General features: G+C 44.9%; 2 protein-coding genes and 1 pseudogene across 2 annotated transcripts; all 3 read right to left on the bottom strand.

Moving 5' to 3' along the window:
* Positions 1–1,233: 1,233 nt before the first annotated feature.
* Positions 1,234–3,214, bottom strand: LOC140223292 (uncharacterized; annotated as a pseudogene).
* Positions 3,215–3,368: 154 nt separating this feature from the next.
* On the bottom strand, positions 3,369–5,304 carry LOC117863573 (probable phospholipid hydroperoxide glutathione peroxidase 6, mitochondrial). Its single transcript, XM_034747360.2, has 6 exons — positions 5,110–5,304; positions 4,699–4,775; positions 4,328–4,389; positions 4,035–4,153; positions 3,690–3,857; positions 3,369–3,594 (listed from the first exon to the last, which is right to left on the bottom strand). The coding sequence occupies exons 1-6, from the start codon at positions 5,155–5,157 to the stop codon at positions 3,562–3,564; spliced, it is 507 nt and encodes a 168-aa protein (XP_034603251.1). The 5' UTR covers positions 5,158–5,304; the 3' UTR covers positions 3,369–3,561.
* Positions 5,305–6,868: 1,564 nt separating this feature from the next.
* Positions 6,869–12,961, bottom strand: LOC117863572 (copper-transporting ATPase HMA5). The gene is made up of 6 exons (XM_034747359.2): positions 12,441–12,961; positions 8,666–10,057; positions 8,329–8,583; positions 8,115–8,237; positions 7,527–8,003; positions 6,869–7,437 (listed from the first exon to the last, which is right to left on the bottom strand). Exons 1-6 carry the CDS (start codon positions 12,801–12,803, stop codon positions 7,048–7,050), a joined length of 3,000 nt encoding a protein of 999 aa, XP_034603250.1. The 5' UTR covers positions 12,804–12,961; the 3' UTR covers positions 6,869–7,047.
* Positions 12,962–13,547: the final 586 nt, after the last annotated feature.

Raw genomic sequence — 13,547 nt, 5'->3', positions numbered from 1 at the left:
TTCAAAGGGGCCATAACAGCAAGCGTACATAGGCAGTTCCATATTACATAACAGCAAGCGTACATTACATCTCTTAATCAGCCACCATTGCTATAATTCAACATAAGGAGCAATTCTTTCCTGAATTCCATAGGTAGTTCCATAAGCGCTTGGAATAAACGCTCATTAAGGATCAGCTTCCCATAAAACCTGCAAAAGGTCACGTCTAGCTAAATCTAGTATTTGTTCAAGTGCAACAAGTATTTTAGCAGGAGAAGTGACCTGAGGCAATGGTAATGACTCGGTGGATTTTAGAGCATCTCGAAATGAAGTCTTCTTATCTCCAAGCATGCAAAGAATTGCTTCACCAATTCGCTGCTTTTTTTGGTAAATCTGGGGATGCTTCACTACATTCTTCATGTGAATCTTGTGCACTCTCAGCAGCTGTCTTGGCACCATCACCATTGGCATGACTTGTAGAATAAATAGTGCTGATTGCATTCCAATTCTTCACCACCTTGTTCTTGTAACAAGCTGCAGCCTTGTTATTCTGAACAAAACAAAGACACAGTACAAGTGACTTGTCTTATTATAAAAGTAAAACGGTAAGAAACCAAATATCCATGTACTTACAGCCACATATCTATACCAGACATCCTCACTATCAATTGATAGCTTATTATTTTCCCAATCCCAACCAAAACCACTCTGTGACAGTATCTTACTAATGACCTCATAGTGCTTGTCAAAAGTTTTGCACCTAGATGATATGTTTTCTTTTGTGATGTCCATATTGCACTTGTCATGTACATTCTAGATAGCAGGATTGTAGACATGTGGCTTCCATCCATTTTGGGAGTCGTCACCATTGTTGTGATGCTCAACAAGTACAACCAACAAGGCAGCGTCCATCTCATCTGTCCATGTGAGGTAAACTCTCTTTGCTTTTGCTGCAGCCATGTGCTATAAGTAAAGGATAACAAATGCCATGTGGTAGGATGATGCATTTTCAAAATATCACAAAAGGCACCATCAGCTAGCTATCACAAAAGAATGCTAACCCACACAACCTACTCCATCTCTAGTTCACCATGCCTAACAAGGTATTCAGCAAACATGTCATTAGCTAGCTGGTCCCTAAAGGTGTTCCATTCAGTAGTAACTTGAACACTTGTAATTAAGGTAGCATCATCTATAGACTCATTGGTCATAGCAGCTAGTTCATCATCCACTTCGGGTAGCAATAAATCATCCATTTGGTGTTGTCTATCTCTTGTAAAGTTGTGTAACACACAACAAGCATTAATAATTCGGATCAGCAACAATATTAGTTTGTAGTTAGCACTTGCAATTGAGATTGATTTTTTTCACCACATGTACACATTTGTTACCTGGTCCTTTATATCAAAGAAACTTTGAGAATGCAAGATTGCTCATTTTTTCTTCCACAAACCAAAAGTTCTTTCCACAACATTTCTAGCACGAGAATGACAAGTTATATAACTCGTTGAGAGTTTTAGGCTGCTGTTGACTTGAAACCCACTCTTTTAAGTGGTACCTAGTGGATCTGAATGGAGCTAGAAATCCAGGTCCATTGGTATAACTAGCATCAACTAAATAATATTTTCCTATTATGAAAAAAATAAATTAGATAGCTAACAAAACAAAGAAATAAATTGCCAAGTGTAAAGGTCATACCCTGAGGTACAACAAATGCATCTTGGCGACTCATTGCATCATGTAGAACTCTTGAATCAGAAGTTGAACCCTCCCAACTAGGAAAAACATACAGAAATTTCATGTTCCAGTCAACCACACCTAGCATGTTAGTGGTGATGTGTTGCTTTCTGTTTTTTACCTCCTTGGTCAGGCACACCAACACACACATCAACATGACACCCATCTAATGCACAAGAGCATTGCCAAACCACTTCCATTTGCAATCATCCGGAGGTTGAATTGAAGGATCAGGAAGCTTAATGAACTCTCCACTTAAAGAAAGAATAGCTGATAACACATAGAAAAGTGCATACTGATAGTCTCTAAAGAGCGCTTATAAGTGCCACGCAACACCCTCATTTTTATACCATGCCCAACTACCAGTAAGAACATAGCAACCTTTTCTTCCACAACAATATAAACACTATCACGAAGACCACAACTTTCATGCAACATGATGCACAGGTCATGAAAGTTTCTTTTAGTTAAACGTAGCTCATCATAGCATGTAACTTCAGAACTATCATACATTTCCTTCAGCAAATACTTCCTAAGAGTATGCCTGCGCTCATCATCATTAAAGCACCCTAAATCCCTTGGCCCCTGCTGCGAACTAAGATATGCAAGCCCAAGAACAACCGCCTCAAAATATAGTTCTGTGAATATAATCTTCCTCCTCTTTCTCCTTTTGTTTTCTTCATTAATGAAGGAAACCAACTCAAGATCTGACATAATGCAACTACAATGCACACAGGCAGGCACACACATGATTTTCAAAGAGCACGGCATGAAAAAAATTCATATAGGAACACCAACAACATATCAATTTTAATTTTTAGGCACACATACCTTCAATCGGAACGAGGAACAACGAACACTTGACAGAAGTAACCTGCTAAATCCAGAGAAAAGGGGTTAGGGTTTGAAAAGAATGAATCGATGGAGGGAGAAGAAAAGAAGCATCAATTGATCTGGATGATCCGTGAGGGAGGTACAGATTAAAGATGGAGGATTCAGCAGGAAAGGGGAAGTAGATGAGAGTAGCAAGAGGGAGAATGACGGAGGATGGTTGGAGATGCACGAGAACGAGGACGCCAAGGACGCTGGGAGATAGCGCTTTCGCCGTGGGGGTCAACCTCCTGTCACCTCCGCCATCGCCACCGCCTCTCTCTTGCGAGTCGCTCGCTCTTCTTTTTTCCCGAGTGCGTAGAGCCGTGGGTTGCGAAGGCGTACATGCGGGGGTCGGGGAAGTGAGGGGAAGCGATTTCGAGCCAATATATAGCAGGAGACCTCGAAATTGTGGGCAGGTTCTTTCCTTTATGCGGGAAAGGTCCGCCATATTGGGCGCCAATGCCTCGGACCGATTCCAATGCCTCGGACCGATTCCAGATGATGGAATTTGAGGGTATCAAATGCCCAAGCCAAATCCAAGTTCCAAATATCTACTTCCAAACAGGAACTTGCTCGGCTAATTTGAAATTTGTTTTTCGTCTTCTCTGTCCTCCCTCTGCACTGCAGAAAACAGATTTTTTTTTTTTTTTGCATGACTCTAGTATTGTGGATCACGTTCAGCTCGTGTTCACCATCAACTCCACATATGCAAGTATCAACACCTACGTCAAGCTGAAGCCTGAAGAAATAACATGTCAATGCGTCTGTTCCCCGAGAACTCAATAACCATAGGCACCTCATCTCCATTCAAACGAAATATACAAGTACAGAGTTCATGCAAGGGAAATAGAGCATGTACTGCAACCCCTGGATATATGGAGCACTACTTTATTAACACCGCATTATTGTAAATTTTAGCGCTCAGAGCAATGCAGGAGTAACAGGTTTTTCTACAGGTTCCAGCCCGATGGTTTAAGAGCTCCCAAGCAGTTTCTTGATATCCTTCTGCACAGAATGGGGGGAAAATGTTAAAGTTGCCTCAAGATAGCATACTGGTTAAGCTTGTACAACAAACGCAAAACTCGGTGTTGGAAGTTTACCTCGATGCTCAGAGGGGAAGTGGTCGGGGCGTAGCGATCCACAACACGCCCCTCCTTGTCAACCAAGAACTTGGAGAAGTTCCACTTGATGCTGTCACCGAAGAGGCCACCCTTGCTAGACTTCAGGAATTTGTAGATGGGTGCGGCATTGTTACCGTTGACATCAACCTGACAAGTAATAAGAGCTTAGGCTCAGTACTACTCCACAAGGAATAATATTCTACATGGGTAGAGGTCATCACTAATACCCGCACATCATTCTGCCAAGTCAGAAAACTGTATGTTTGTATTAAGACAGCCATATCCTAGTATCCTACTATGCATCAACTAGCATAGAACTTTTACCTTGTCAAAGATGGGGTACTCGGCCTTGAAGCGTGTGCAGGCAAACTGGACAATCTCCTCATTGGTGCCAGGCTCCTGCCCGCCAAACTGGTTGCATGGAAAAGCCAGGATCTCAAAGCCTACAAACCACAAATTAGCAATTGTACTCACTGATTAGCACCACCAACAGCTGAAATTGTTTAAATCAATGAACAATCGGCATTGGACAAAATAAATCATTGTCCATATTGCCATGAAAATAGACAAGTAATGGAAGACAGAGAATATACAAAGGTAATGGATTAAGTACACACCTTGGTCCTTGTACTTCTCATAGAGCTGGGCCAGCTCAGTGTAGTTGGAGTTAGTTAATCCACTGAAATAATCAGTCACAGTACAATAATTAGCAGTGTGCAGAATAATGTCTTCTATATTGCCAACCAAACATAGATGTCTACATCAGACAATGAAATGAGTAAGCACAGACAAACATTATTTTACAGAATATATTAAGTAGGCACAAATGATTCCAAGCACATCAACGACCTTATTACTGATACAATTTTGCAATGGCCCAAACAATTACAATAGTACCATCCCAAGTTCTAGTTACTATGTGCTAGCTAACTTGAACATACCAGAGCAAGGCGCGTTAGGAGGACAAGGTTATGCAGATGATTCATACCACTGGGATGCGACGTTGACAATGAGGAGAACCTTCCCCTTGTAGGTGCTGAGGTCAACATCCTTCCCGCTTGCATCCTGCACACAACGCACAGGCAAAACGCACTCGTTAGACTCTCTCTGCAAAATCGGACGCTGCTGCATCTAAAGTTCAGAAAATTCAGGGAAGCAGCTAGCAACTGGGTAACAAACTCAGTCGTTTTGCAAGCCAATCAAACGGATCCGCAGCAAAATTCACACGGCACGAATCAGGAGTCACTGGAATCCAGAGTAAGCACAACGCAGCGGGTTCGGGCTAGGGGCCTCTCCGGGCAAGCTAAGCAGACGATCCATGTGAAAAATTACAGGGTCCCATTCCCATCACCTCCGGAATCTACGCTGGGGAGAGGACGGCGAGAGGAACGGGGCTGACCTTGACGGTGAAGTCGTGGACGGAGGTGGTGGACGACGCGGCGGCCATGCTGGGGCGAACGGCGAGCAGCGGCGGCGAAGAATTGAGCGGAGTCGGGGAGCGGCTGCGAGGCGGTAGCGTGCAGACGACGCCGAGAGCGGAGAGAGCAGCAGAAGCGGCGGAGCAGTGGTTGGTTGTGGGCCGGGACGAGACGTCACCGGCTGGGCGGATTTATACCGGCCAGGCCCACGGGGGGTTGGGGGTTGGATTGGATGACGGACGCTGTGACAGACGATAACGATGAAGTGTGAACGCCTCAGCCAGCAGCGTGCGACCCACGCGGAGGGGAGAGAGGAGCTCGTCGGCGCCGCGTCTGCCGCGCGGCCGGGAGCTCGCCGCGTGTGGACGGAATCGTGGCGTGCTGGTCAACCGTCGCGGCGGCGGCTGCACGTACGGCCAGATCGAGGTATGGGGTTGTTCACGGCCCTGCTGACTTCAGTTCAACCGGAGCCCACCAAAAGCAACTGGGCCGTGGGCCGGCGAGTCTGTAAGGAAGGAAGGGCGGTTCGTTTTCAGTTTGCGCAAACCTGCAGCCCCCCTTTCGCACGGTTGGAACTAGTGTGAAAAGCGAGGCCGAAAAAGTCGCGGCAGCTTCTGGAAGCATCCTGGCCTGGTTCCGTTCCATCCAATCGCGTCTACTCACACACTGCGTACGCGGCCATGCACCGTGCACGTAAGACGTAACCACGTAGACGTACGCGGTGGCTGTCAAAGGCACGTGAATTCGTGAAACGCCGATATACGCTCTGACGCAGATGCTGACGTTGCGTGCTCGTTTGCGTACCTGAGCATGTTTCGAGAAGCTTCTGACGTCCCGCATGAGTGCATGGCCGTTCAACTCTGGTCGGTCGACGTACGCTGCAATGCAACCAACCAGGAAAAGCGTTGGATCCATCGTCGGGTGCGCCGTGCGGTGCGGGTCGTGAGAGTGACCGGGTTGGTCGCCGGTCAGCGATCACAATCAAATCATCAGCCACTGACCCTTTCTGGGTTTGCTGGGTGATGCCATGGGCCTAGCACACTGATCTTTGGTTCTTTTTACTGGTGGCACTGGGAGCCACTCAGGCACGCGCATTATTACAGCAACACCTCATCATCAGGATTTCTTTCTGTTGCGAGTGCGCCTGTTGTGCCATCATTAAAGTAGTTGGCTGCTTAGTCGTAAGGTAATTAACTAACATTAACATCGGCCCCGGCCAGGAAGGAAAACGACCGTGCAAAAAATGATAAAATCAACAACGCCCTAACAACATTAGCAGCACAAAGGCACCAGCTTCTCTGCATGGTTTTTTCGGTCGAATACGATCCCGTTGGCACCTCGATCTGACGCTCTCCTACTTCCAATTTGTTCCGCTCTTTCTTTCTTTCTAGAATTCCAGGGATCTCGTCCCTGTCCGTTGCATTGCATCAGGACAGAGTGTTTAGTGTTTTACAGGCTTACAGCATCAGCTCAAAACCATCATGGCTCACTCAGCAGCCAGATTCGCGATTACAATTTCACAGGATCACCAAAGCTTATGTGGATTCGGGGGATGTTTCTTCAGCCGGAACTAGTGCGTGTCAGCTTGGTGACTAACGTCTGAGATAGCATGTATTTTCTCCGTCCCAAATTATAAGTCGTTTTGTTTTTTTGATTTATAGATTTTGTTATGCACTTAGATATACCCTATGTCTAGATGCATAATAATATCTATGCATCTAGAAAAGTCAAAACAACCTATAATTTGGAACGGCGGAAGTATATATACACGAAAACGTACCTGACATCCATACATTCTACCGCATATGTACATCTTGTTTCATGAGATTGTTAGCATCCCTATTCATTCCACCAGGAACCATTGGATCCTTTTCTTTTCTTTCCTTGGCATACTTTACATGCCCGTCGTTCCTGTGTCATCAATTGCTAACAATCTTTGGACTCTTGTAGTACCTCAGTAACAGGGACCAACAAACGACACTGACAGACGAAGCCGCCATTGCAGCGCCGGCAACCCACGGCGGCAGGCGGAACCCGGTGGACGGGAACAGCACCCCTGCGGCGATCGGTATGCCAATGACGTTGTAGCCGAGCGCCCAGACATAGTTCATCCGTATGCGGAAGAAGGTTTTCCTGGACAGGTCGATGGCAGTGATCACATCCTCCAGGTTGCTCTTCATGAGGACAATGTCGGCGGCTTCGATGGCGACATCTGTTCCTGCGCCGATCGCGAGACCAACGTCAGCTGACACGAGTGCTGGGGAGTCGTTGATTCCATCGCCAACCATTGCCACGGTTCTTCCAGACAGCTGCAAGGATTTAGGTTTTAAGATGGTAAATAAGAAATAACTCAAGATAAGAGCAAGAAAGCGACAAAGTAAGGCACCAAATAGCTCACCTGAAGTTCCTTCACCATCTCAGCCTTCTGCTCTGGTTTCGCTTCGGCAATGATCTTTTCAATCCCAACCTCTTTGCCGATAGCGTTAGCTGTCCCCCAGTTGTCTCCAGTCACCATTATACTCTCGACATTCATGGACTCGAGGTATGATATCACTTCCTGGGCATTTGGTTTAATCGGGTCAGACACAGAGATTATGCCCACAACTTCTTGATCCATAGCCACAATAATCCCTGTCCTTGCCTTCTCCTCTTCTTCCATGAGAATTTCCGAAGCTTCTAAGGGGATATCAATGTCTGATGACAACATAAAGCTCTTGTTGCCCACAATGACACTCTTGTCACTAACTTCTGCCTTGACACCATGCCCGGTTACTGAAATGAAATCCCTTACTTCAGGCCAAATGTGGTTTTCTTCTGGATGTAACTTTTTGGCGTGTTCCACTATCGCTTTTGCCAGTGGGTGTTCACTGTTGACCTAAACAAGATAAACATCCATGAAAATGGAAAAAAAAGAGAAGGAAATGTTTTTAAACAACCTCAAATTAAGCAAAAAGATGATGAGAAACATAAGAGTTGTAGTACATACCTCTGCTGCAGCAGCATAGTCATAGAATTCACGCAAGACCATGTTTTTGAGAAGCCTTGTGTCAACAACGACAGGTTTCCCAATGGTTAGTGTCCCTGTCTTGTCAAAAACGATGCAGTCGACCTATGAAAAAACACAATTTAATATTTATGAACAACTCATTGATTTTTCAGTAAACATGTACGTCCATGTAATAAATGACACTATTTCATACCTTCTGTGCACTCTCCAGAGCCTGCCCACCCTTGATCAGAACGCCTTGTGAGGCACCAACTCCAGTTGCAACCATCACGGCAGTTGGAGTTGCCAGCCCTAGGGCGCAAGGACAGGCAATCACCATAACTGATATCCCGAACTGAAGAGCTAGCTGGAAACTATCCATGGATGGTGGTATCCGTGAGTTAGGGTAGCTATGGAGCCTTCCAGCCACGAACCATGCAAGCCAAGTAAGCAAAGAAAAAAGAATCACCTGAAAGCGTGGAGGTGATTGTTCAGAATTTTTCCATAAGAGTAGACCATAGATTAGATCAATACAATGTAAATGGCCTTACCAGTGGGACAAAGACTCTAGATATCTGATCAGCAAACTTCTGGACAGGAGCCTTTGCCATTTGCGCTGACTCAACTAGCCTTACAATCTGTGCCAGTGCACTCTCTGATCCGACAAATGTTGCCCGTACATGGAGCACACCGTTCTCATTCACTGTCCCTCCAATTACAGTGTCACCCTTTCTCTTTGCTACTGGCCTTGATTCTCCAGTAATCATGCTTTCATTCACATGGCTCTGGCCCCATATAACAAAGCCATCAGAAGCAACTTTTCCACCTGGGACTACTTTGATTACATCATTTTTCTGAATCAATCTGCTGTCAATCTCCTTCTCTCCTACCACATTTCCTTCGTGGTCATACATTAACAGTGTTGCAGTTTCCGGTGCAAGATCCATCAGTTTGGCGATAGCCTCGGAGGTCTTTCCTTTTGCTAAGATCTCAAGGTACTTTCCAAGAAGGATAAATGATATGAGCATGGAACTAGTCTCAAAAAAATCAGTTGACATGTAAGTCTCAGAGGTAGCTGCTCGAAGAACCGAGTAAACTGAGTAGAAGTAAGCTGTGTTCGTCCCTAGAGCAATAAGCACATCCATATTCGGTGAGCCACGGCACATTGCTCTGTAAGCACCAGCATAAAATTTGCGACCAATAACAAATTGGACAGGTGTTGACAAAATCCACCGCAATAGTTCACCGGTGCTCATCATGTTGAAAATCTTTTTTTCCAGTCCAGCCTTCAGCCATGGGATGTACATGAACACCATGGAGGTGAGAAAAACTGGAATGGTGAATATTAAGCTCCACAAGAAAGACTGCCTGTATCGTTTGATTTCCCCATACCTATGCTGGTCCCTTCCATCTGCTTCCAGATATATTGATGCATTGACAAGACCAGATGTAGCTGACTTGATGACTTCAATGAGGTCCCGGGGACCTGTCTGGTCAGGCTTGTATGAGATGGTGACCTTGTGTAAGTCAGTGTTGAATTTAATGTTTTCTACACCAGGAAGGGCCTGTACAGAGGTTTTCACGATCATTAGTGACCTCTCATCGAGAACACCGTCCATTTTGAGGTCTATCCTGCTCCGATCTTCTCCTGTGGTGACTAGTATTGCTTCAAAGCCCGTTTCTTCCACTGCTTGGATTAGCTGGCTAGCAGAAACAATCCTGCGATCATAACGGATCTCTGCCTCTTCAGTAGCCAGTACAACTGAAGCTCTTTGAACCCCAGGAGAAGCTTGCAAGACAAACTCAACTGTGCTTGTGCAACACTTGCAGGCCATTCCTTTTATATGTAGCCTGCATAGTAGAATGTTCTTTTCCATGACGTCCTCATCAATCCACTTAGCTTCAAAACCAACATCCTCGATGGCTTCTGTAATTTTGTTCTCCTGTCCAAAAGATTTAAATGATCACAATATAAAAATATGTTGGAGACAAGAATTAACATGACATGTGTTCATTCTATATAAAACATGACCAATAAAAAACTCATAATTTAAAAATAAAATTTGAATAGGTTTCTATTAACTGTTCATCAAAATACACAAATAACAGAGCGATCAGAGAATTTCAGCGTATATACTATGACGATGTTGTTTGGATCAACTGAAAAGAGGCGTGAACTTGGATGTTGAATAATCCAACTGCACAAATACATTTTCTCTGGAATATGTAAAGGGAAACATGCCAAAAAGGGGTATTCAAAAGCAAAACTATCACCTATTCATGGTCAACATAAAAATATAAATTTTTAACTCTGCATCCACTCCGTATAAAAATAATAAATGTTGCTTTTTCAATCTGTTCCCAAAGTTCAGGTTCTTTCTTGGTGGACTGAGCTTTTTCAGGCCTGTAACGGTCCTTATATTTTGAACAGGTTTATTCAGGAGGGCAAAGTTTGAGAATGGATGCCGTTTGATGTAAATGTAGTGGCTTTGGAAGCAACTTGTTGAGTAGTCATCAATCATTAAATTGTCTTTTGTTTTCAGGAACCTAACCGTTTTACAAAAAGGATATTCCTTTTCTGATTCCCAATTATTGAAAGGTGTTGGAAAAGGAGGCACTATCCAAGGAAGGAAGTGCGCAAATACTAGATCATGCACAGATATTAGTCCAAGCTATAAAAAGACAAGTTTCCTCTCCAAGTGGGTTGAAGACAGGGACACTAAATATAACTTGGTGGTAGCTGAAGTCAAAACCAAAAGAGGTTATGTACCTATATTAGTTATGAAAAGACTTTCTTCTTACATACTAATATTGGTCCCATTCTTTTTTCATTTTGCCATGAAATGTTTTAAAATTTGGCCACCAAAATAGATGAAAACTACAGTACTAGTTTTCTAGTTAATGTTTCACATTAAAAACATCAAGTAAAACAGAATAGTGTTAGTACTTCGACATCTTATCCAGTATATTTTATCTATAAATGGGACAATTATATCTTATTCACTATATTAGTGTAGCTATTACTGTTGAAATTACAAGATACAGAAAGAATTGGCACAATCCAAATCATAGATACCATCCAATAAAATAGTGTGTGAATAAGCAACCACTAAGTTGAAATATGTGGTCCTACAGGGGCAATCACGTGAAGCGTCGTGTCCCATCATGCAACTAGCTAGAAAAGGCTTTACAATAATAGAGAAACCATTCATTGTAATGAATTTAAGATTCTAGTGAAAAGAGAGGTGTTGTGCCTTCCAAGTCAATCTTCTTTTTTCTTAAAAGTTATCAGGATGGCAGACAAGATTGAGATTTTGTATCCCAAACCGCCAGTGATTAACGGAAGTAATTATGAGGTGGGAAACGTGAGTGCCAAATTATTCTTGAATAACTCAACCTTGCTTCCAACGAAACGGTTAAATAATCATTTGGGTACATGGTGCACCTAGTGGAGTACCAAGTGAACAGATCAATAACTTGGAACTTTGAAACAGAATGCAGAGTGGAACGGAGAAAGAGACATATTCAACAAGGGAAAAACAACAATATGCATCAGCATTCCATGAGGAGCAGTAAATTAGAGGGAAAGAAAAGATGGAAGCTATATATGCGACACAATTTTAGCTGGACACCTTAGCTAAGTATCTTGGGAATTATCTTCTGGGAGCATCAGATCAAGCAGTTAATCTAATTACTGTATAGAGGCATGTTAGGTAGGGCTTCAATTCTAATTTCAATCCAGGAGTCAGGAGTGAAGGCACGCCGCACTTGTTGCTGAAAACTTGCCAGCAATATGCAGGTAGCCAGGTACGCCACCTTTCTTCCTTTTGGAAAGCACAGTTAGCAGTCCTACATCAGAAGCAAAGCTGTCTAAGATGGAAGCACTATTTTTCACAGTCCATTTCGTAGGCCACCCACATATCTTTCAAGTAACACTACACGTATCAGCATTTCGCAATACTTTTTCTTTTCTGGCTTAAGAGTTAAGACCAATCACTTGCGGATGAGCTGATTGCACATGTCTCGAGCATGGACCACGAAGGCCACGTCAGGCGGGGTTTAATGGGAAAACGCTGCCCAAATGCCCCGCAACTATATACTTACTACTATACCTTTTACTGACAAATAATGCTTCTTCAAGAAAAAAACGTTTTTACACAGATTGGAACATCCTATGATCCGAAAAGGGTAGAATTGAAGGCACCGTGCAGGCGTGCATCCACCGGCACGATTCTCAGGCAATGACAGGGACGAAGCGTTCCAATCTAGAGCTCTGCATTACATTAAACATCGCAAAAGGAAAATTCACGAGTGCCCGGAGCTCACCGAGACGAAGGCCGGGTAGAAGACGACCTGGGCCCGGCCACCGAGGACGTCGACGGCGGCGTCGTGGATGCCCGGGAGGCGCTTCACGGCCTTCTCCACCGACCCCGCGCACGCGGCGCACGTCATCCCGGACACGGAGAACACCGCCACCTTCTCCTCCTCCTCCTCGTTCCCCGCACCTGCCGCGGCCTCCAGGTCGCCTCCTCCTCCGCCGCCAACGCAGCCGCCAGAAACCGCGGCCCGCTTCGGGCGCCGCGGCATTGACGGGTACCGCGGGCGCAGCGCGAGGCGCCGGCTCACCTCGGAGCCGCCACCCCCGCCGTGGAAGCAGGAGAGGAGTATGGCTCGAGTAGTCGCCCCCATTGCCGCCCGTGCCGCGATCACTCCGCTCGTCAGGCGTGTCGTGGGTTTTGGTTTGGGGATTCGGTAGTAGGTAGGGGTGGTCTGGTTTGAACGGTGCCCGGATTTATAAGGGCGGCGAAGAGCCCACACAGCTCGAGCAGGGAAATGCCTTGCTGTTGCTGGTGCAAACTGCTAATGCTACGCAACACCGATTCCGGAAGTGCACACATTTCTTCGTATCAACTGGTGAACATTGGTCTCAATCAATTCCGGTGATGTAACTGAAACGTGCAGATGACTCGGTACCCACCGTCGCGGCGTTCAGTTGGCACTCGGCAGCTAGCGCTGTCCCGCACGAAAGCTGAACGAATTAGTGCTAAGCGAATGGTAATATTCTAACGTTAAAAAAAAGGTCGGGTTCCAGAGAAAGATAGTGAGAAATGACCACGTAAAATATTATCTCAACATCGTCTTCGACGTCACTAAAGTAGGGATAAAAAGCAAAAACGATGCAGTAACAAACACGTACGTTAGCACTTAGCAATCTCCTGAATGCTTTGATGGCAACACCTGAGAAACTAGACAGTGTGTTGCCAAGTAGAGCCGCGGGTATTATTGCCAGAAACTTATGTGCTTCTCCAAATTCGACTCCGGATTGCCCGGTTTAGCACAGGCGTACAGCCGACGTCAGTACGCACGCATGTAGCCTGAGAAGTGAGAACAAAGAAAAACAGAGCACTCATATCTAATTCGAGTCAAATCACC

This window comes from Setaria viridis, chromosome 7, assembly GCF_005286985.2.
Source record: "Setaria viridis chromosome 7, Setaria_viridis_v4.0, whole genome shotgun sequence".
In the NCBI taxonomy this organism is placed as follows: domain Eukaryota; kingdom Viridiplantae; phylum Streptophyta; class Magnoliopsida; order Poales; family Poaceae; genus Setaria; species Setaria viridis.
Note: the sequence above shows the minus strand (reverse complement) of the source record. Positions and strands in the feature narration are given on the sequence as shown.